This window comes from Ambystoma mexicanum, chromosome 2p (assembly GCF_040938575.1).
Source record: "Ambystoma mexicanum isolate Mex_15411 chromosome 2p, UKY_AmexF1_1, whole genome shotgun sequence".
Classification (NCBI taxonomy): domain Eukaryota; kingdom Metazoa; phylum Chordata; class Amphibia; order Caudata; family Ambystomatidae; genus Ambystoma; species Ambystoma mexicanum.
In genome coordinates this window covers 121,247,018-121,269,826 of record NC_090923.1, presented here as the reverse complement: position 1 = coordinate 121,269,826, position 22,809 = coordinate 121,247,018, and the positions used below count along the sequence as shown (strand labels likewise).

Sequence of the window (22,809 nt, the reverse complement as noted above, 5' to 3'; positions counted from 1 at the left end):
CAAACCCTGAGCACCCCAGAGTACATCCAAATTCAGCACCCAGTCTGTCTATTGAAGATCAATACACACCCTGTTATGGTATGTAATTTTAAAAATGATTTATAAGCGCATGTTCACCAAACAGCATCTTGTCCCTAAAGGTGCCTCTACAGGAATGGTATCAGGCAAAAGGAACCTAACTAATCCTAGACAGAGGTGTTTTTAAATAGCGTCTAAAGAGAATGTGATCTCAAATGGCCCGAAGTGTGTGCCGCAACTGATTTTACAATGTGGCTGCCGCCACTTACAATGCTCGACCACCTATCCAGGAACATCTATAGATTGGAATCGGATCTTCGATTGCAAGTATTCCACACCTACACCATAAAACGCACGGCCGACTATACAAAGCGATTTAAACTGAATTTGCTTAGTAACTGGAAGCCAATGGAGAGACCGACGAATTGGAGAGACATGAACTCCATTTGGCGATTGCATGGCCACCCTTGCAGCCAAGTTCTGCAAAACCTGAAGACGTTTAATCAGATAGGCAGGTTGTGCCAAAAAAGACAGAATTACAATAGTCTAGAGAGCCCAAGGCCAGTGAAGCAACTACAGGAGCTTGGAGATGAGATGTCAGATAAGGGAGACATTTATGCAACACTTTAAGTTGGTATTGACCAGCTTGGCACACTGCACTCACCTGGGCTTCGGCTGACAAAGATGCTGATATCTTGAAACCAAGATCCTTAACCAGAGGAACGGGTGAAGGAAGAGGCCCAAGTGAGGAGGGCCAGAAGAATGAGGTCCAAACAGACGCCGCTGAAGGGGGGGTCCCACCACCAACATTTAACTGCAGCCAATTGCTCCTCATTCAGCTACCCACTGATTCCAAGTAGGACCTCATTGGAGAGGCATTTTCACATAGAGACCGATTAAGGCAGACTATTAACCTCGGACCTACAGTCCGAGTTGGAGTGGTTACTTGTGGGTGGCGGCCACCCAGTCACAGTCATCACTTCCCCAATAACCTGCACCTCAGTTATATCTGAGTTAGGTTTGTGATACATGGTGCCATGTTGGCTGATGACAAATGTTCTCCGTCCATCACAGAGTAGGATCTGGGTGTCATCTGGATAGGAGTGCACATTTAGGGGGAAGAGTTGATGAGCTAGGCCAATGGGAAGATGCAGATATGAAACCCTATCTCGGTGATCTACGAGTGCTTGGCTACCTCTCAAGCTGGAGCAAGTGGATCCAAAGTAAAGAGATACATTCTAACAGACTAAGGGCCTCATTACGAGTTTGGTGGTATCTTTGTGATAAATTCAGTGGGATACCACCAAACTGTATCACCATTACTGTCAGTTGGTTTGGCAGTATTACTGCTGATTACAAGTGGCGGTAGACAGTGTTAGTCCCCATTAATTGCAGTCTGTAGGACTACATGGGGATTTCTGCAGTATTACCTCTTGCAGTAATGCTGCCGAATTGGCCGTTTTTGTGCGGTAAGGTGGAGGAAATACCTCCAGCTTCTTGCTGGAGGTTTTCCCTCCACCTTACCCCCAAGCACATGGTTGGGGGTGCAGTAATGCAGGGTTATACAGTATTACTGTCTTCATGTTACTGTACCGCCCAACTTATAATGAGGCCCTTAAGTTCTGTTCGCAAGAAAAGTTCAGACACCAGGTTATGGCAGTATAACCAACAATTGTCTTATGAAATGACACCAAGTGGTTAACTGTAGGGATCGAAATTAAGATGTGATAAACTTGAGCTAAAAGCAGCACCTGGGTAACTGTTTTGGAGACGTTTAAAAAAAATTGAAGTCCAATTTAATTGCTCAAAGATATATAATATTCAAATAAACATTTATTTATGTACAAAATAGTACATGAGGAAAAACATTACATAGCAATACACAAAGAAAAGTAAAATGGTCAAAGTGCAACAGTTTGTTAATCGAATGAACAACATCAAAAGAAGAATGAGAAAACAGTAAAGAAAATAACAAAAAGAAGAAAGGAAAAGAAACTAAATAATATGGCTTCTCAGACAATTTCTAATTTGAATGCATATTAACATTCATAGAATAAACAAGGAAATCAAAAGCCAGCCTTCATTCTGCCTTGGTCATTTCAAGGGAAACTAAATGCAGTGGTCGAATGTCATGGTTGACCTATACATCCCCCCGATCATATACAGGACTTACCGGGTGTGTACGTTATGGTGTATTAACAATAATGTATATTGCATTCCTCGGGACGAATGCACTTTGGGTTACATACATTTAGTATAACAGGATGGCATATATATATGATTTTGACTCCCAGGGCCTCATTACACGGTAGGCGGTAAGTGTTTACCGGTACCGGTATTTTACCGGTACCGGTAAACCCTTAACGCCTCACTACGAGGTCCCTTTGCGGGTTGGAGAATTTAACGCCTGCTTTTTGCAGGCGTTAAAAACCAACCCGCAAAGGGAGCAGGGAGCTAATTACGGTACCGCAATTTGCCCTATGGGGCAAAAATGGGAATGGGGAAGGGCAATGGGGGAAGGGGGAATTACCGCCCCACCAACCTTGGAATAGGGCGGCAATTCCCCTTTCCACCAAGGCGGTGCCAGTAATTTACCGGCATGGACCAAGGTGCTAATAGCACCTTGGTCCACCGCCGTCCGTGTAATGAGGCCCCAGTCTTGTTGTGTAATAGACACCATTGACCGCAGTGCTTTTGTACACTATGACACATTTTATAGAGATTACACCTTGGGATACAAAATTCCAAAAGGCTGGGACACCATCGAAGAAGGAGGATTTTCATACCAGCTGTCTTAGACAGATGTATGAATATTCAATATTGCCAGCCAGCCATAGACCCACGTATAGATACTAAATATTATTGCACCCTCTTCGCTCAGTTAGCGCCTTTTATAAACAAGATGTGAAGAGAATTGCCTGGCATTTTAATTCTGAACTGTCCTTAAAAACGTGTTTGTAGACCCTCAAGAGTGGGCACGATGCCATACAACTGGGCATTTGGCCTTGCTTGCTCTCAGAAGAGATGCTCTCACAATGTTTGCAAAAGGACTAGTGATTGACTGGGACAAGCCAATCAAGTCAGGGATTCACTGATGAGGTTAATGGCGGGATAACACCTCTGGCACCTGTGGGTGATGCTGTCGCACACTTGAAGTTGTTGCAGAGCAGGGGCTATTAAGCTAGTGAGGATCTTCCTGTGAAAGGTGCACGTGTGCGCCGGGGTAGATCTCAGGTGGAGGGAAGATTTATATATATATTGCGGTCCTCTCTTCGATACCGATTTATTGTTTAGTGGAAGATGTAGAGTTTTGCTAAATGCGTTAGTTTCCTATTCATAAATAGCCAGTCTTGATTATTTGTATATTTCATTTAAAATTATTTATGAATGGCACCGTAATCACGAGGGCACGTGGGTGCTGAACAGCAGTTTAAAATGAAAAAACAAATACAAGATGTCAAATGTAACTGAAGAATAAAGAAAAATTACAAAAAGAACAAAATGAAAAGGAGGCGAGGCTCGGGGTAGATCATAGCACATTTCAGGACTTGACTAACGCTGCGCAGTAGATCAATTAGTCAATCTGATTGGGATGCTAAATAAATCTGTTTCAACAGTTGGTCGATCATGCATGGAAAACGGCCAAATGTGATCTTTTACCAGCTGAACAATCACCTTTGAGTTTTGATTCTTTGAAACATTTCTTAAATTTCCTAACGGAAAACGACTAAAAGAACGAAGAAGCCATTGTGAAGAGATGAGATTCTCTGACAAGGGCAACTATGTTGGAAACCCCAAAAGACTCTTGGCAGGTTGTCGCCAAGGGCTCGACGAGAGCTACGAGAACTTGATTTCAATCGCTATAAGGTTGGTGAGGTTTGAGAGCTCTTGGTGCTCACTAATGCTGGTGTAGTGGAAGCTTTGATGGCATTAGAAGCAGATGAAGCCCTGGCCCCGATTACCTGCCTTTTGAACTATATAGGCAAGCACCCAAGATATGTGTCCCTTTTCTTACAAAGCGTTGCATTGAGATCACAAAACCCACTCTTTCCCCCTGTAGTTGGCAGGGTGCAACAACTGTACTTATCTATAAAGAAAAAGGTGCCAGAGGGGATAATTACCATGCATGGTTGTTGCTGGGCTCCCTTGTTAGTAATCTTGATCAAGCCTTTCACCTTTTTTGCTAATTGGGACTTTTGTGTTCCTAAAAAGCAATCATTCTGCGTGATGTTTGTAGACCTTAGGACAGCTTTTGATGCAGCACACAGGCTTTACTAGGGGCTACTCTGACTATATTTGGAATTCCACACTCAATTTTATCTACTGTCCAGGCTGTATATCATATTCGCACCCGGGGAAGTGCGATGAGCCAATCAGGTGGCTGGAAACAGCGGGGACGAGAATACGCATTCTGTGCCCATTGTTTGGCTGAAGTATATGAAAAAACCTGCTCCCTAAATTGGGAATTACTGATGCCTGGGAGCACCTGACCCATATCGCTAAATCCATGAAAACTGAACTAAAAGTAAACTTCAAGGATTAGTATTTGATTCCTGTTTAACCCTCTTTTAACTATGTCACTGAGAATAGAAAATGTATATAATGTTTGTCTACTGCCTTGTTTATATTACACTTAATTTTTTATTCTGCTTTAATTTATAGCTGTTTTATCTTTTATATAATTTTGTGTCATTATTTTGGAAATAAACAGTTATTGATGATGAGATGTTTATGGTTTAGTCATTTGGACAGTTGTGATTTTTAAATTTCCTTTTCCCTAAATTTCCCCTTGTGCCTTGTTTTTCTGTTGTGTGTGCTGTTTAACTGTTCTTCGCGAGCCTTGAATTTACTTCCTGCTTTGCAGGAGTCTTTCTATCATCTCCGCATCTCACGCGGTCACTTATGCGCTGAGCGTGTGTTGCCGTGCAAGCTACTTGAACAGGCAGCTGCGCCGCTTGCTGTTTTACAAAATGTGGTTTACTATGCTGATGATTATTTTTTTGTAACTGATTTTTATTGACAATTTTCACATAAAAAACCCAACAGTGAATACTGCAACTCTAGTAAACCACAAACTTCAACAACAATCTACAACCAAAAAGGGATTAAATTAAGCACTACTCCCTGGGTTGGTCCTGGTGAAAGCACCCTACACCGGCTCGGAAGTTGTAAAGCAAAGATGTGATGCCCTCCTCCTCCCGTCCCAGCACCCCCCCCATTTTTCCGACAGCCTCATCCACCACCCCCCGCCCCCTGGGTTTTGAAAAGACATTAGAAGACAAAACAAGACAAACTAGGAAATATGCCTGACTATCACATATCTAGCCTTGTAGAATCTCTCTGAATTCCGGGAGAGCCCAGGTACGCCCCCTCTCCAGCCACTCTGCATTTGATACCCCCTCCCATCCGTGGGACGCTCCTAGTTCACTCACCCCCATTCCCCCCCTTCTTGTGGCTTAGTCCCCTACCATGTCCCCCTCAGTATTTACGTTCCCTACCTTCTCTTCACCTGTCCCATGTTGTGCCATGAACAAGCCCCACTCGTCGTTAAACTCTGACACCTCATCGTGAGCCATATATGTGAGGTTCTCCATAAGATGGACTTACCATACCTTCCTCAACCATTCCCCTTTGTCCGCTAACTCCGAGGCCTTCCACCTCTGAGCTTCCGCTATCCTTCCCGCTCTCAGAAGGGCCTCCCACATCCTCCGGAATCTTTAGTCCCCATACCCTTGCAGCGAAATCCCAAGAAGCACTGTGAGAGGTTCTGCCGGCAGTTGGCACTTTGTAATCTCTTTCACCCAGATCAGCAGTTCCTTCCAAAAGATCTGTACCCTCGGGCACTCCCACCACATATGTATAAGTGTACTTCGCTCTGGTGCACAGCGGTGAAGACCCTGAAAACATTTTAGAGATCTGCATTGGGTCTCTGTGCCACCCATGCAGGATCTTAAAGTTATGTTCGATGGCGTGGGTGGAAAGATTGCCCTGAAATGTCACCTTGAATATTTTCCTCCAAAGGTCATCTGGAACCACCTCTCCCAACACCTTTTCCCAATAGGAGGTAAACTTCCAGTCCCCTTCGGCCTCTCTCAACACGAAAACCTTGTACATTCTTGAAATGATGCCCTTCCTATTCTGTGCCGTCCCAAGGACCTTTTTGAATGGGGTGAGATCCCGTACCAGGTCGTCCTTCGACTTTGGGGTGAGAATGATACCCTTCAACCTCAAGTACTCAAAGATACCAATTCTCTCCTTCCCCAACATCTCCCTCACCCCCTCATAATCTTTAACCATGCCGTCCTATAAGAGGTTGGCACATCTCTCAAGACCTGCATCTGACCATTTTTGTGCCCCCTTCAATCCTTTCCCGCCTAGTAATATTGGAGGAGCCCATAACGAGAGAGGAGATGGCCACAAGGACGGTTTCTGTTAGTCCTCGTATTCCTCCACAACTTCCCCAAAATACCTAAGGTAGGGTCATCACGGACCTCCCCCGAGATATCCCTGTACTGGGCCCATAAATAGTCCCCGACATTTTTCAGGTTCGTGCCACAGTCCTCTAAAAATGTCCAATACTTCTGCAAGTCACCCGACATATGCTCGGGCATAACTCTGAGCTGGGATGCTTTACAGTACAATCTCAGATTAGGGAAGCCAAACCCCCCCCCCGTTTTGGGGAGGGCCAGACTCGCCCAATCTATGTATGCCCTATTCCCGTGCCATAGAAAGTATTCTGATGATTTTAGTCGCAATTGAACAATTGTGTTTTTTTAAATTTCCTTTACCCAAAATTTCCCCTTGTGCTTTTATTGTTTTTTCTGTTGTGTGTGCTTTTTGAATGCTCTTTGCGAGCCTTTATTTTACTACCTGCTTTGTAGGAGTATTTATATCATGAAAAGGAAAAGAGAGATATAAGGGCGACCCTCTTTTTTTTGTAAGGGGGCTTGACTCAAGAGGGTGGGAGATACTGTAAGTGAGAAAAAGAGTCAAAGCTACCCTAACCAAAGGCGTGACATAGGGTCACCAGGTTTGCAGAGGAGCTAGGTAACTGCTAGCTCAATAGACAAAAAACCTAAGGATGCGGGAATGGCAACAAAAGGGTTTTTTTATTTTACACTAACAGAGACAAAACAAATTTACAAGCTGCGCCGTGGTGCTGAATATATGCATTATTGAGCATATTTTGATCTGCGTTTTTGTGAGTTAGTAGGCAGAGTGACAAACAGTATATATTTCAAGTATTTTTTTAAATGACAATACATTTAACATGTTCAACAATGTTAAATGTATTGTCATTTAAAACAATCAAAATATGCTCAATTTTCCCGCATCCTTAGGTTTTTTGTCTATTGAGCTAGCAGTTACCTCGCTCCTCTGCAAACCTGGTGACCCTATGTCACGCCTTTGGTTAGGGTAGCTTTGACTCTTTTTCTCACTTACAGTATTTCTATCATGTCCACGTCTCGCGCATTCACGTGACACTCCTGCCGGCAGTCAAGGCAGCGCAACGGGCACGCCTAATGCACGCCAAAGGCGAGCCCATCTGTGCTCGTCCAGGCCTCCAGTGGAGTGTGGGGAGTTGAATTTTCTTCCCCTCTGGAGTCCTGCTCGCTGCCCTCACTCCCGCTAACCCATGAGTATTTGCTCCATTTTGCCCCTCCTAACACATGTTGGCCTCCTGGCTTTGATTCAAGGTATTTTTCTGTTCTGAGACAGCCGTCTGACAATTTTAGTCAGATGAAATGCATGGTGTGTAATGCTCGCTCCTTGGTGGCTCATGCTGCCGAATGCTATGACCTTCTGCAAGACCTTCTGCCTGATCGTTTGTTGGTGACAGAGTCTTGGCTATCTGATTCCTAAGGTCCTGCTGTGGTCCCCATGCTCCCTGATGGCTACAGCATATTACGTTCTGACCTTGTTTCTAACAACCTTGGTGGTGGTGCATTAATATCTGAAACTGAGTTTCTGTCTAGACCCTTTTCCTTTAATAATAAGATGGAGGCTCTTTTAGGGCTGTCTCAGCCACTCTTGTTTATCGCCCCCCCCCTCGCTTTGACACAGCTTTTGCTGAGTCTTTTGTTGACCTGGTGGCCAGTCTTCAGCTGCAATATACCAATCTTTTTGTGGTTGATGATTTTTTGCAATGACCCTTCTGATCTTGCTGCTGCTAACTTTATCCCTGCCAAGTATGACCTGGCGCTGGTTCAGCTTCATGTATATTAGGTAATCAGCTTGATTTGATCTTTTCTAAGGTCACTGATGTTAGGGTAGCACCGGCCTTTATGGTTACTTGGTCTGATAATTTTATTATATCTTTTATACTCGAGCTTAATGACCCTTCATGTGTATCTCGGAATCAAAATATATTCAAACGCCATTGGGGGTCCGTTGGGCGCGCTTCTGTTGCTTTCCATATTAATAATATGTACGCTACCTCGCCTGCTTTAGACCTCTCTTCTCTTACTCAGATCTTCTCTAATACAGCTGATATGTTAGCTTATCTAAAAAGTATTAGAGTCCGTGGCCGGCTGTCTGAGCCATGGTTCAATGAGGATCTTAAACTGTTGCGCCTAAGCGTAGGCATGCTGAACAGAAGAGACGCTTTTCCTATGCTCCGAATGATATGGTCTCATTCCATGCTATTATCATCACCTATCATAGGGCCATTGGAATTGTTTAATGTGGTGCTCTCTCTGTCTTCTCATGTGTCGGCGCAGGACTCCATATTCCTCCATATCAAGACTTCTGTGACTCCTTGGCACATTGTTTTGTGCAAAAGATTGTAGATATCTGCAAAGATATTATCCAGTCAGGGTTAGGGTCTAGTGAGCCTGTAGATCGCCTACCTACTATTGAACCTGTATTGTCTTCTCTGCCCTTGATTTATTCCTGCTCTTTATTGGGAGCTTTATTCTATCTTTCTCCATAACTAACATTCTCTCTGATACTGACAAAATTAAATCTGAATCTCCTATTGTTGCTATTTCTTTAAATATTTTCAAAGAAATTATGTCTTTTTTGCCATTAAAGTTGTTTCTGCTATTGATCATGTTCTTTGGGTGATATTCCTCCTGAGATCAAATATGCCCTGGTCATTCCCTTACTTAAGAGCTGTCCTTTGATCCTTCCATTCTGGCGAATTTACACCCAGTATCTTTACTCCCTTTCCTTATGAAACGTTTAGAGTTGTTGGTTGCCCTGCTGTTAGGTAGGTTTTGTGAAGATTCCTGTTTATGGACACATTCCAAACAGGGCGGGGACCGAAACTGTGCTTGTGTCTGTGCTGGAAGATCTGGCATGTATTTCTGATCAAGGTGGAGTGGCAGCACTGATTCATTTAGATCTGTCAGCTGCTTTTCATACCATCGATGTCTCCATCCTGCTCAGCCGCCTCTTTGAAGCCGGGATTTCCGGTGTGGTGGTGTCCTGGTTTCGTTCTTTTCTCTGCAACCATTCAGTCTCTTTCCTTCACCCCATTCTGCTCCGCACCCTCCTTTTCATTATGCAGTGTTCCACATGGTTCTGCCCCACTCTTTAACATATATATTCAGCCCCTTGTTGCGCTCATCCGGTCCCATGGTTTCCACTGTTACCGATACGCTGATCTAGCTCATCAATCCAATACTTCTCAGTTTAAGGACTGCTTGGGTGAAGTGAGGGGCTGGATGAGCAATAATTGGCTCAAACTGAATGTGGGAAAGTCTGAGGTGATGGTGGTGGGTTCTGTCTTATTGTCTGCTCCTTGCACATCTTCTTCTGGCTATCTCCTATTGTCCCTCCTCCTGTTCCCATAGTAAAAAACGTGGGTGTTAAACTTTCTGCGTCACTTTCTATGGCAGCTCAGATTGGCACAGTCTGCCAGTCAGGTCACTTTCAGTTGAAGATTCTGAGAAAGTTCCTATGGTTTCTCCCTCATCATTAACGTGGCCATGTGGGCACAGCCTTAGTGTTAAGCCGTATCGACTACTGTAACTGTCCATACCTGGCTCAGCCACTGTTTTGATCAAGCATCTACAGAGCCTTCAGAATTCTGCAGCTAGACTGGCCACTTCTACTCCTTTCAGGGATCATGTCCTTCCCATTTTGTCGACTCTACACCGGCTCCCAGTAGCAAAGTGCATGCATTTTAAATCCTTGTACTTAGTCCACAGGGCATGTCATGGTGTGGGGGCGAATATCTGCAGCTCTACTTCCACCCCTACGTGCCCTGTCGTCTTATTTATTATAGGGACAGATTTATCATCTCTGTCCCTAGATTTTGATATGTCTGGATTGGTAGGCGGGCATGTGCAGTGGCGGCTTACAGACTTTGGAACGCACTAGTTTTACGGTCTACTGCTGATCATCTGCAGTTCTGTCGCACTTTAAAAACCCTGTTGTTTTGAGCATATCTGCTGCGCTCTGTTCTGGAAGCTTTTAGCGCCAAGTTGTCTCTTGGCGTAAGTTGCGCTGTACTTTGTACAAAAATGGATAGCATAACATAACATATGTTTCAGCCCTGCTCTAAGAAATCCGCCTCCCCACGTGTGGGTTAGGTGTTACAGGCTCACTTGAGCTATCAAGGGAGGTTCATAGGTGAAGCAGAACCAGGTGCTTTCAGCCTGAGAAGAGAGGATGCCATTCAAATGTCTCTTTCATCTGCCTTAACCAATGGAGTGTTCGGGAAAAAAATGACAAATGTTAACAGTAAATTCGGAATTGTCTATAACTTAATTTCACTACACATGATAATATACTCCTTGGGCGGAGTATTAATTTCTATTTACTTCAGGCCAGCATACAATGAACAGAATTATCAGACTGTGCCGCGATACATGAGAAGACTTTAGAGAAGCCACTGAAATTTAACCTGGCTGCTTGGGTGCCTTTAGGCCTTCAAATTCTGCTTTTCATGAATATCAAATTTTCCCCAATTCTATCTTTTTAGCAATGATGGAGTTCGAGGCAGGAGTAGGCCTCAGTGTGATATTATCTTGTCTCCCTCGTGTAAAAAAGGTTTCTAAAGGACGACTACATCAAAGCTCCTCCACAGCTTCTGCATGTGCACATTTAAAGTGACATGATAGTTTATCGAAAACATGGATTGTCTTTTGTCTGTGCACTGCAGAAACATACGTGTATCCATTCTGTTAAGGTGGTCCCAACAGTCCCAAAATGACCCAGAGGAACTGGAGTCAATTAAAACCAGACTCAGTAGACAAAGTGCCAGGCAAAATCTTGCTCTATTATCTCCCAAACAAAGCCAGGCCAGCATACAAGCATCCAAATCTTGTTACTCTCAACATTTTAATAAGAAACAAACTACAACGTATCATCAATGACATCATAACATAATCTCAGTTTACAAAACATATGGGGATTGGGGATGGGTTAGTGGGTCTGGGGAGTTGTAAGTGTTATAGGGGTTAAACATCTCAGTGGGTTACGAATATCACTTGTATATTGATAAGGGCCAAAATGACATCTTCTCTACAATAAGCAATTGGTTGGCAAAATACTTGATGGGCAGCATGACACTAAGGGTTTTGATAGGTGGGCTCCTTGCTAACCAACCTTGGAAAATTGACAGGTCATCAGGATATGAGCCAGATTGAGAGTAGGGGGAGAGAGGACAATGGACTGTTCCTTGTTAAATAAAAAAAGTGATCATCTCTCATACTTAGGCCATGAGCCGGGGCAATCTCTTTGTACTTGGCCATGTATGGCAGCTCATCTGTGTGTGCTTTTAGGGAGTACTGCAGGTATCCTATCTATATTGGCTCCTAATGAATAGACAGTGTTCTCCAATTATATGTCACAATCTAGAAGACTGGTTGTACTCTTAGAAAACTTTAATTGACCTGGCAGTACCCCGTTTGCATCTTGGAAATTGCTATCTCATGCCTTTGTGCCACCGTTCCCATCCTTTTATGTCATTCTATCCTTGGTACTAATTTCCTGCTTCTGTCTGCACTCTGCTACTTGTTTTTGTCTTTGAGTTTTCCAGAGGTTATGAGGCCATTGCCCATTCTGAAGCATGCTGCGGATTCCATTCTTAAGAAGATGGTTGCCCAGTTGCACTCTTGTGTTAGCAAGCTATATTAGTACATCGTCCATGTTGCATTTACCTTATATTTTAAATTTTATTAACATGTTATTTGTCATTTATATAGCGCCTTACACCAAAGCACTAAACAAGAATGCACTTACAGTACAATCAACGTAGTAAACAACATTTTAACTTAGGACTGAAGAAGGCAATTTTTAAGAGAAGAACGAAATAGAGAATAAGAACTAATAGAACAAACAGAGAGTGGAAGAGAGTTCCAGTGGAAAAGGGCAAGCAATGAGAAAGACTGAAACCACGACTGAGCACCAGGAGGTTGAGGAGATGATAGTAGGAATTGAGCCTGAGAGCGTAATACATGAGAAGGAACATAAAAAGGCACAAGACAAAAAAGATACAGGGTAAAACCGTAGAGAGATTTAAAAACAATATAAAGAAAGTTACATTTGAGGCGTGAGTCAAAGTATAACCATCCAAGCGAAGTTAGTGCCAATGAAACAGCGTCACGAGAAGACAGTAGGTATAAAGAGTGCAGAGATGCATTAAGAACAGATTTTAGTGGCGCCAAACAAGAATCAGGGAGACCAAAGAGTAGGGTAGAGCAGTAGAAGAGACGCAAGAAAATTAAGGAAAAAAATCCAAACTTTAGTGGCGTTAAATGTGAGAAATGGGCGAGCTTTCCCGATATTGAAAAGATGAAATTGGCAAGAACGAGGTGCCATCAAGATATAATTAGAAAAGGTTAGGTCAGTGTCAAGATTTAGCCCAAGATTACGGGCAGAGTCAGTAATAGAAAGAGAGGAGGGTGGGAAGGAGAGGAAGGAAGGAAGGAAGGGGGAGAAGGACAAGGAAGAGTGTTGGCTGGGAAAAAGAGAACTCACAGGTGGACGAGTCCAGAATAAGAAAGTTATCAGACATCCAAGTCTTGATGGCTGATAGACAGGAAGTGATATTATCGTGAATCGAGGATGTGAAAGAGGAGAAAGACAAGAAAAGTTGGGTATCATCTTCATAAAAAGGATTAGAGATACCAAAAGATAAGATAATATCCGCCAATGGGGAAGTATAAAGCGAGAAGAGAAAGGGTCTGATAACAGAGCCCTGGGGAAAAACATGAAGAAGAGGTAGTGTATTAGTGGATGTCCCCATCCAAGTAACACAATAAGTGTAATTAGAGTCATAGGAACGAAACCAAGAATTCCAGAAAAACTAAAAGAAGAAAGAGAAGTTAAGAGCAGAGTTTGTTCCATCATGTCAAAAGCAGCCGAGAAGTCCAGTAAAATAAGTAGAGAAGAATGTTAGGAGTAGCGAGTGTCATGAAGAGAGTTGCAGACTGAAAGAAGAGCCATTTCTGTAGAGTGAAAAGGATGGAAACCTGATTGGAAATGGGGAAAGATTTTGTCAGTGACAAAAACAGAAACCTGAGAATAAGCGAGATTGTCAGGCAACTTAGAGAGAAAGGTAAGGAGGGATCTAAAAAAGGCTTTTTCAGAATAGGAAGAACTATAGCATGCTTGAAAGATGAGGGAAACACATATGTACAGTTAGAGATATTGATAAGAGCATCTTGGATAAGAAATCAGCAAAGGATAGACTTTTGGTATTAGTGAGGAAGCAAAAGGGTCAGAAGGAGAGGCTTCAGGGTGGGCATGGGCTAGTATAGACGAGGTGTCAGATTTAGAAATAGGTGAGAATGAGTAAATGGGTGAAATGGTCCTAGAAAGTGGGGAAGGTAGGAAAGATGAAAGAAGAGAAGATGGTACAAAGGGAACTCAGAGTGGACACTTTTGAAGAAGAATAAGAAGAAAGATCTGAGGCAGATAAGGTAGAGTTAAGAGAACAGTAAGGCAGGGAAAGAGAGAAGATGAGAAAGTGTTTGAAACAAGCACTGAGGATGAGCAGCTTGGGCACATAGGACACAATTTACTTAGTGTATAAGCACCTTGCAAATGCACAATAAATAAATAAATAAATAAATAAATAATACGACCGCTTTGCTGGCAGAAGAGCCTCGTCATATAGTGCATGGTAAGAAGGGAAAGATAGAAGATCTGAAGTGAGCAAAGTTTTACACCAGCGTCTTTCGAGTCAATGTAGAGCCCGGCACATAGAGTGAAGATAGGAAGTGTGCCGCGGCTGAGTAGGCTTCTGAGACGGATAAAGGGAAGAAACTGGATACAGAGAATCAAGAGAGAAGGAGAAATAATAAGAAAGGACAATAGCCGCATCATCGGCCGTGAGGGCAGCAAACAAAGGCTAAGAAGGAAGATCACGTTGGTGTTCTTCATGTCTGTGGACGGTATGTTAATATTCTCCATGTATAAGTGCATATATTACCTAGTGTACGTGTTCTTCGTGTGGAGTGTATATTTGCTTTGTGTCTAATGCATGTGATTGTTGCTGTAACAGCAGTAGTTTGAATGCTTTTGCCATCTTCAGCTTAAATTGTCTCCACTTCCTGCTGTACTTGCCTGGGATAAGGGCAGCGCTGTTGCCTCAGTGAGTGACATCTCTCACCTGTGAGGTATTGGGCCGGGGGAGGGGCAGAAGATATGGATGATGTGTTCATCTGTCTCCCAACAATTCTATGAATGGCAGTGATTATGGCACATCCTCTTGAACCTGAAATCAGCTTAGGTGTAACCACCAACATTTTTGGAAACAATGTATGCGGAAAGAGTGTCTGTTTAATGGTGCATGCTTTCCCGCCGAAAAACCATATACACAAACCAAAATGGACCAGGACAGTACTCCTGCTCAGATGGCGGCCTGTATAAGATCCACATACTGTTGTGAAGAAGCCCTCTGTGATTGGCTATAGTCCCATCAGCTGCAATCTCCTCCTCAGAAACCCTGTCACCATTTTAATATCCTTCTAAATTGTGTTTTTGTCTTATTAAGAGTCGAAGCTGCTTGGGTTTAAATAATGGTGTGGATATTTTATTAAAGGATGATCAGGAGAAAATACGTATTTTATAGCACATTATTACCCTGATAATGTATCCTAACCCTTTCCATGTATTTGGAGATTTGTGTACTACTAACAAAGGTGAAGTCAAATGTAATAGGGTAAAGCAACAGTCATGCAGTTCCAGTTTTTTTCCACACAACTCATATCTTTTTATTCTCCTTACACTGCTAGGTGTTGTCCCCATTAAAGAAGTTCTCACAGCTCTGGGAGACATTAGAAGAAGTTTATCAGAGGTAAGAAATCTTCCAGCTACAAATGATGACCATATGGAAAGTTACATTGCAAGGAAATAAGGGAGAAGTAGTGTGGAGATTGCTCTTGACTGCGCTTACACTGAGTGGGTGATCAAGAGATTATATATATTATGCCATCTGAGTAATTACATCTTTGGTGCATTACAATGTATACATTTATGTGTGTCAATTTCATCTAAAACTATCTCCTGGCCCACTTCCACCATGCCTCTTGTGCTGTTTAATCTTATTTGCAATACACCACATGCCATTCTACTGCTGCATATTTATTTATTTATTTATTTGTATTTTAGCATTTATAGAGCGCCCTAACCCATAGGCATCAAGGAACTGGTTACATGAATACAAACAGCATAACACATCGAAACACATGATAACAGGGACAGCTTGTTCGGAAGCATGGGAGTAAGAGTCTTCATGAGGGTGTCCAAGAGATATGGCATCCTGGGCAAACAGCAGTGTTTTAAGGTGTTTCCGAGAGACCCAATATGATTGTTCAGATCTGAAGTTGTGGGGAAGAGTGTTCCAGTTCTTAGTAGCGATGACCAGGAAGCACAGTCGCCCCGCTCTCTTAATTCTGAATCTCGGGGGGGATAAGTCGGTCGGTGTAGAGCAGCCGTGTAGGCCTGGGTGACTGGGTCTTTAGGAGTTTTTGCGACAAGTATCTAAGTGTAGTGTTTGCAAAGCATTTTTGAGTAATAGCCAGAGTTTTGAAGATGGTCCGCTCACGGATGGGGAGCCAATGCACACTTCTTCTAGTCGTGGTAATATGCTCCCAATTCAGCCCTGGGAGCATTGCTCAGAGAGATCTGCAGTTTATTGAGATTCAAGGCGGATGTGCCTGCAAATAGGTCACTTCAGTAGTCCAGTCTAGATGTTCTGAGGGCCTAGGCAATAGTGTGGCTGCTGTCCGCTGACAGAGAGGTTCTGCAGGCAGTAATCAGATTAGTGGTTTGTGTAGCAGAAGATCCAATGGCGTTGACCTGCCTGTTTAGTGACAGGGTAGTGTCTAGGTAAATGCTCAAGGTTTTGATAGAATTTGAAACTGGTATAGTGATGCCGTCAATGGTAAATGACTTGTAGTTTTGATCAAGTTTGTTGAGAGTGTTTTGTGTGCCAGTCAAGAGGACATCAGTCTTGCCGTTGTTGAGGCATAGCAGATTGGTGGCCATACATGCTTGGATAGTTTGATAAATAGACTGCAGTGTGTTACAGTCAGAGGTGTAGTTACCGGTGAGGGGCACAAGAATTTGCGTGTCGTCTGCATAATTTCTATAGGAGACTGCATGGTCATCTAGGATGTTGAATAAAGGTTTGGGAATATATTGTACAGGTTAGGTAAAACACAGGAGCTTTGGGGTACGCTTCAGGAGATAGGGGCGGTTGGGGCTGAGGCAGTATCAGAGACGATTCTGAACCATCTATTAGATAAGAAAGAGGAGATACAGGTAGTGGTCTGTACAGGAATGTGAGCTGCCGAAGAAAGGTGTTGACACAGGATTTGGTGGTCCACAATATCAAAGGCTGCTGACAGGTCCAGCAAATGTAGTAGGGATACCTTTCCAGAGTCTTTGTGCTTATCCATTTGTTTATTTTTAAAGTCTAATAGGGCTGCTTCAGTGCCATTGCCTGGTCTGAAACCAGATTTCTGTAGACTTAGGAGCTTGTTCAGCTCAAGGAATATTTGGATTTAGATAAAAGCTTTTTTGTCAAGTATTTTCAGGAGGAAAGGGACGGTTGTATTAGGGCGATAATTAGTAGGGCTGCCCGGGTCTAGAGTAGGTTTTTTCATTAGAGGGAGAACCCATGCATCCTGTTGACTGGTTGCCTGACACTGTATTTGTGGCAAAAGAGGCATTGATCAGAGAAGAGAGGAACGGTTTCAGTGCTTTAGCGCAATCTTTAATCACTGCAGCTGTGCAGATATCCCCTTGGCATCTCAACGGTTTAAGACCCTTGATCATTTTATGTGGTCCCTGCTTCCGAGACTAGTTTGAATTTGAATGCCAGAAAGTTGTGTGTAGTGGCTCCTAGGGCAGAATCTACCCTATGAGTTGAGATAGAGTCCAGGGTATTTTTCTTTATTAGATTCTTCTTCTGGAGCGAAGCCAGTTTGTCCAACAGGGCATTTTGGATATTAGCACAGTACTAGCTGGCTTTGCTGCAGCTGGCTGGGGAAGGTGTGGGGGTTTCTAGTTCCGTATAATAGCAAAGAGCCCACAAGAGCTGGAGTTAGCATTGGCAATTCTTAAGTTGTACGTCTATATTTTGGTTAGGAACAGTGCCTTTTTGTAGGTTTTTGCTGTTGCAATGAAATGGGCTTTGTTGGAGTCTCAAGGGGTGTTATTCCAGATGGTCTCCACCTCTCGTTTAATCAGGCGGATGGCTTGGAGGTTAGGTGTGAACCAAGAGTTACAGGGCGATAGGGGTTTAGCTTTTCACTGGGTGAGTGGAGCCACAGTGGTAATGGTCTTGTAAATGGTTGAGTTGTAGATATCGACCAAAGCAACAGGATCACAAACAGGCATTGGTATGGAGATGATCAAACAATGCAAAGATGCTGGTTTTGGTTATGTTCCTAGAGCTCTGTGTTAGAGTGGGAAGCCCAGTGCCTGTTGGAGTAGGCATTGGCCTAGTTGCTGGTATTGTGAAGGATATCACATTGTGGTCCGACCACGTGCATGGTGTATTGGAGGTGACAGTGACATTGTGTTTTAGTTCAGCTAGCCAGTTGAGTATGCAGCACTTGGTGTGCGTGGGGGTGAGTATGCGTTGCCTAATGCTGTCAGACAGTTAGCTAAGGATTGAGCGTTGCAGTATGATTAATTGTTGAAGCCTAGATTTAGGTCCCCTATAACAATGAACTTAGTCCTGGGTTTGGCATTCAAAGACATGCCCTCTTCAAATGTGAGTAGGGGGCCTGGAGCTCTGTAGACTAGGTGTATCATCAGTGTGGAGGTGTGCGAGAGGGATATCCTCGGGATATACAGCTTCAATTTTTATTATGACACTTTTTCCTTTAATGTTACAAAATAGAAACTATGTACTCTCCTTTATAGAAAAAGTTGGCAGTTGTTGGATGCTTTTCAATAAAAGTAGTCATTTACAGCTGTTTCTGAAAAGACATTGGCCCTCATTACGGGTCCGGCAGTAACCATGCTGGTAAAACCGGCAGGTAGCCACCAGACCTGTAATGATTTACCGCCGCCTGACTTCCCGGAAACACCGGGTATTACAGCCCTGGTGGTCCGGTAAGTCAGACGGCAGTAATTGTTAGTCCCCATTCCCACTGAGTGCCATAGGACTCAATAGGAATGGGGATCACGGAAGCACCGGCACCGTTAATAACAGTGCGGGTGCTTCCGTGAAAGTCTGCGGGCGGGTGCCGTTCCGCCTGTCAGGCCAGACCTGGTGGGCGGAACAGCGACCGCTAGCAGACTTGTGCTTTGCCGGTCTGGAAATAACGGTGCTGGTAATCTTACCGGTTCTTTCCAGACCGGCAAAGTTGTAATGCGGGCCATTATCATTAGAGTTCTTCAAATTATTTCCTTTATGTTAATGTCTTTATTATTCGTTTTCCAAATACATTAAGAATCATTTTATTTTATTTCAAAAGGAATTCCTTTGTCATGTTTTCATCTTTTTGACAATTCTAAATTATATTGTGGTGTAATATTCGGCTTGGTCATACTTCAATGTGTCATATTACAAATTGAGGATTTGGGGTGTGCAGGCGATCCACGGAGCAAGAAAGGGGCATAGTCGAGGGCTTCCTCGATCCTGTTGAATCACAGTTGTCAGTCCTGCCGCAAGGTAGCAGAAGAATTGCTGAATATTCGTCAGACTGCGACAGCATCATTAACTCAAAGACACATATGACGCAAAACAATTGCAATGCCTATGGATTTGCCAATCTTTATTCAATTTATTTGATAATAGAGTATTTAAGATTTTGGTTTTTCATAAGGATGATTAGCACTTTCATGTGCTAGTTCAAAGCTTAATGATTTAAATGCCAGCACGTATATCCTCTCTGCAATCCGAGTCACGCACTGTTCACTAGAAATATAGTTGCGGACAAAAATCTAAATTATATGCATATTAAATATTTCTTTTAGAATATTAGTTCTTCTGAAGCCATGACCTTTGAATCTCTTTTTAATCTCTTTTAATTTCTTCTCATGAATTGTGTTTGGGCGGGCCTACACCATTGATCTGTTCACGCGTAGTTGAGGAATTCTCTTCAGGTCATGCTTCCGTTATCCCTGTGAAGCCCCTATTGTTAAATATCATGAAATATGTTGATGAATTTGTTTCGGAACCTGCCTGTGTTTATGTTCATGTTTGTCGATTGTTATTGTTTGTCTTCATGTTTTCTAGATTGGTATCCAGAACTATTCCACCACAACGAGCTGCCACTCGCGGCCCAGCCAGACGCGTAGCGACTACGGGAAGCTCTTCGTAGTGCTCGTCATCATTGGCTCCATCTGTGTCATGATCATCGTCTCTGGACTCATTTACATTTGTTGGCAAAGGCGCTTGCCAAAGCTGAAGAACATGGTGAGTCCTCTGGATTAGTCCATCCACCTACGGAAATGTATTTATTCAAAGTATGGATGCCTCTTGGAACAGAAATTATGTGGAGGGTCCCTAGGCAGCGTGCCTTTACATGTTTGGATGGTAGAATGAATGAAGAAGACTAAGTGATGAAAGAGCAATATAAAGGAATATAAGCCAGGACAAGCACTACGGGACAAACATAAATACAATGACATTCAAAAGCTCAGGCCAGTGTCTACAGAATTACATTCTACATTTGCGTATTCCTAGAGTTAGGTCGAGGGGTGAGTTGGCAGTCAACTGAGCGAGGGTGGAGGTGGGAGTTGAATGCGAGAGCCCTCCCTAGCTAGCAGTGTAACTTAAGCCCACTTGAACTCTGGAGCTAAGATCTGGTGCATGGGAAAAAAAGAAATGAATTGACATATATTTTCATAGCTCCAAATGGGTATCTAGAGGTGGCCAAATGGGTCAGGGTTTTGGGGGTCAGTTCCGGTAATGGATGGTAGCCAATCATGTTAGCTAACAAGTGGAACTTGAGCCTGGATTTAAACACTTCTGCGGATGGAGTGGCGTGTGAGAGGGGAGTGAAAGTGGGAGCCCTGAGTCTCTACAGCTGGAAGTCATACTTTAAGGTCCATGCAATCTACGGAAGTCTTTAACTTTGCGGTTCCTATTTTCTGGAAGATGTGTAACTATCCTGGACTTCATAATATCCATGAAGTGCTTAACCTAAGCACTAGTTGCATCTATGAACGGAGGATAGCACAGGGGCAACGCGCTGGTCTTGGTAGCAAGACAATGCAGAGCAACAGAAGTTCCAATCCCGGATCTGCACTGCAGTTTTCAAACAACTTAATGCAGCATTTCCATGCCACTCCTCCAGGGGTGTTGCTAGGTCTGGAAAAGATCCGGGGCTACACCAATGTAGGGACTGTCAAGACTCGGGCTAGCTATAGCCTTTTGGTTGTAGCTCTTGAGCTTCTATCCGGGGCTACAACTGAAAAACCCAGGGCTACAGCCCCCTCACCCCCCCTAGCAACGCCTCTGCACTCCTCACCTTAGACTCACTGACTCTGCCAGAATGAGTCAAGAGACCTTTTTATGTGCCCACCTGTATACAGACTGACTGGCTCATTTTAACACAGGTATAGTGCTCTTCACCTTTTAACAGGGTATTTAGGCACTGGCATATTTGTTTATTATCTAGGAGCTGATTTCAGACAAGGTACATTCGATAAGTGGGTATTAGTACAGTCTTAGTTAAACGGGTGTGTTTTGAGCTTTTTCTGAACATAGGATAGGAAGGTTCAGCTCAAAGGGAGAGTGGTAGATTGTTCCAGAGGTTGGCTGCCACCACCAGGAAGCTGGAACCCCCCAGCTCGTTTGAATCTGAATCCTGGTCTGACCAGGCAGGAGTTGTGGGTGGATCTCAGGGGTCTGGTGGGCATGCGTATGACGAGTCTCTGAGCTAGGTTGCGAGGGGTGTTGTTTGACATTCAGCGCTGGGTAATTGAGAGGATTTTGAATTTGATTCTATCCCGGAGAGGGAGCCAATGGACAGGTTTTCTGGCTTCCGAGATGTGGTCCTATTTGTTCAGGTCCAGGGCGGCACGGAGAGCATTGTTTTGGGTCACTTGGAGACTGTTTAATTATTTTAATGAGGTGCCGCAGAGCAAGGCATAACAATAGTCCAGCGTAGACCCCACGAGCGCGCAGCATCACTGCAAAGACACAGTCACAAGAGTTACTCCTAACCTCCAAACACATGTCATGGGCTGTGGGAGTGGGGGGGCGTGTCACATTAAAGAATTGTTCAATATGCCATTTTCTGGCTGTAAAAGATTTGTTTTCACAAGCAGGCCTCGGGGGTAATTTTACATGGTGGCAGTGCAGACACTGAAGGAATGAAAGCGAGGAGTAATGCTTCCCCACTCTGTCCCATTTCAGAGTCCTTTGCAGAAAAAGGCGGGACACATAGTGGAGTTGGTTCTCCGCCGTACTCTCCTTCTCCGTCTCTACACTACTCTTCATTTGAAATCTGCATGAGATTATCACGCAGGTGCAAAGCTAATGGATTCTTTGGAATCTGCCTCCATTTAGCTCCTGCTAAAATCTAGCAGATTCCAGAGGAGTCCATTAGTACATGCTTTCTGCAAAGGATCTTTTACTGGCAGGGTTTTCTTTTTTTTTTAGCAGGCAGAGAGTAATATGAAAGAGTGAAGGTGATTTTGCCTTGTTTTACTTCTTTCTTTTGGCACTCTTTCTTGAAAATATAAAAAAAATTGCATGCAGAGAACTAAGAAGCGCACCAGGGCTAACGTCGGCGATCCCTGCACGCAATCAGCATGTTTTGCACCCCCCTCGTCTTTAGATTGAGGACACCTTCCGATGCACTTCTGCTGTCTTTGGATTGCTGGCATACAGGCACATGCACTACCAGGACCAGCACAGCATGAGAAAGTAAGGCAAAGATGGCCGAAACCAGGGAGAAGAGCAGGGTTATCCGGCCCATCTAAATAGCTTTGCTGTTTACCCGTCATGCTTTACACGCTCGAGCAAGGGAATCTCGGGAGGATAGCTTAGGGGCAACGCGCTCGCCTTGGAAGCAAGACGACACGGAGCAACACAGGTTTCGATCCCCTGGTCCACGCTTAGAAATCTCTGGGTATTAAGCGCATTATAAATTACCTATCGTATCATATCAATCCTTCAATCACAAAAATATATTGGTTCAATTCCCGCCCTCTAAAAAAAACAAACCTCATTACATAAAGGGTAGTAGCACATCACCATCTGTTGGTAAGCAGGACAAATGTTAACCCTCTAGAACTGGGCAGAGTCTCCTGCGGGCAATGAAACCCTACCAGCAGGAGGCTCCAGCGCTAGCAACAGTGGAAGACCAATTCCGAGTTCGTGAGAGGCAATTGCAGCACGCGCCAAGACCCACAGCTTGCGGG

General features: G+C 43.7%; 1 protein-coding gene across 1 annotated transcript in view; it reads left to right on the top strand.

The window, feature by feature from the left end:
* Positions 1–22,809, top strand: part of PODXL2 (podocalyxin like 2) — a 586,345-nt gene that overhangs the window by 526,987 nt on the left and 36,549 nt on the right. The window contains exons 6-7 of the mRNA XM_069643373.1: positions 15,210–15,271; positions 19,673–19,852. Of these exons, the coding sequence (XP_069499474.1) occupies positions 15,210–15,271; positions 19,673–19,852 (242 nt within the window). The remainder of the gene's footprint in view (positions 1–15,209; positions 15,272–19,672; positions 19,853–22,809) is intronic.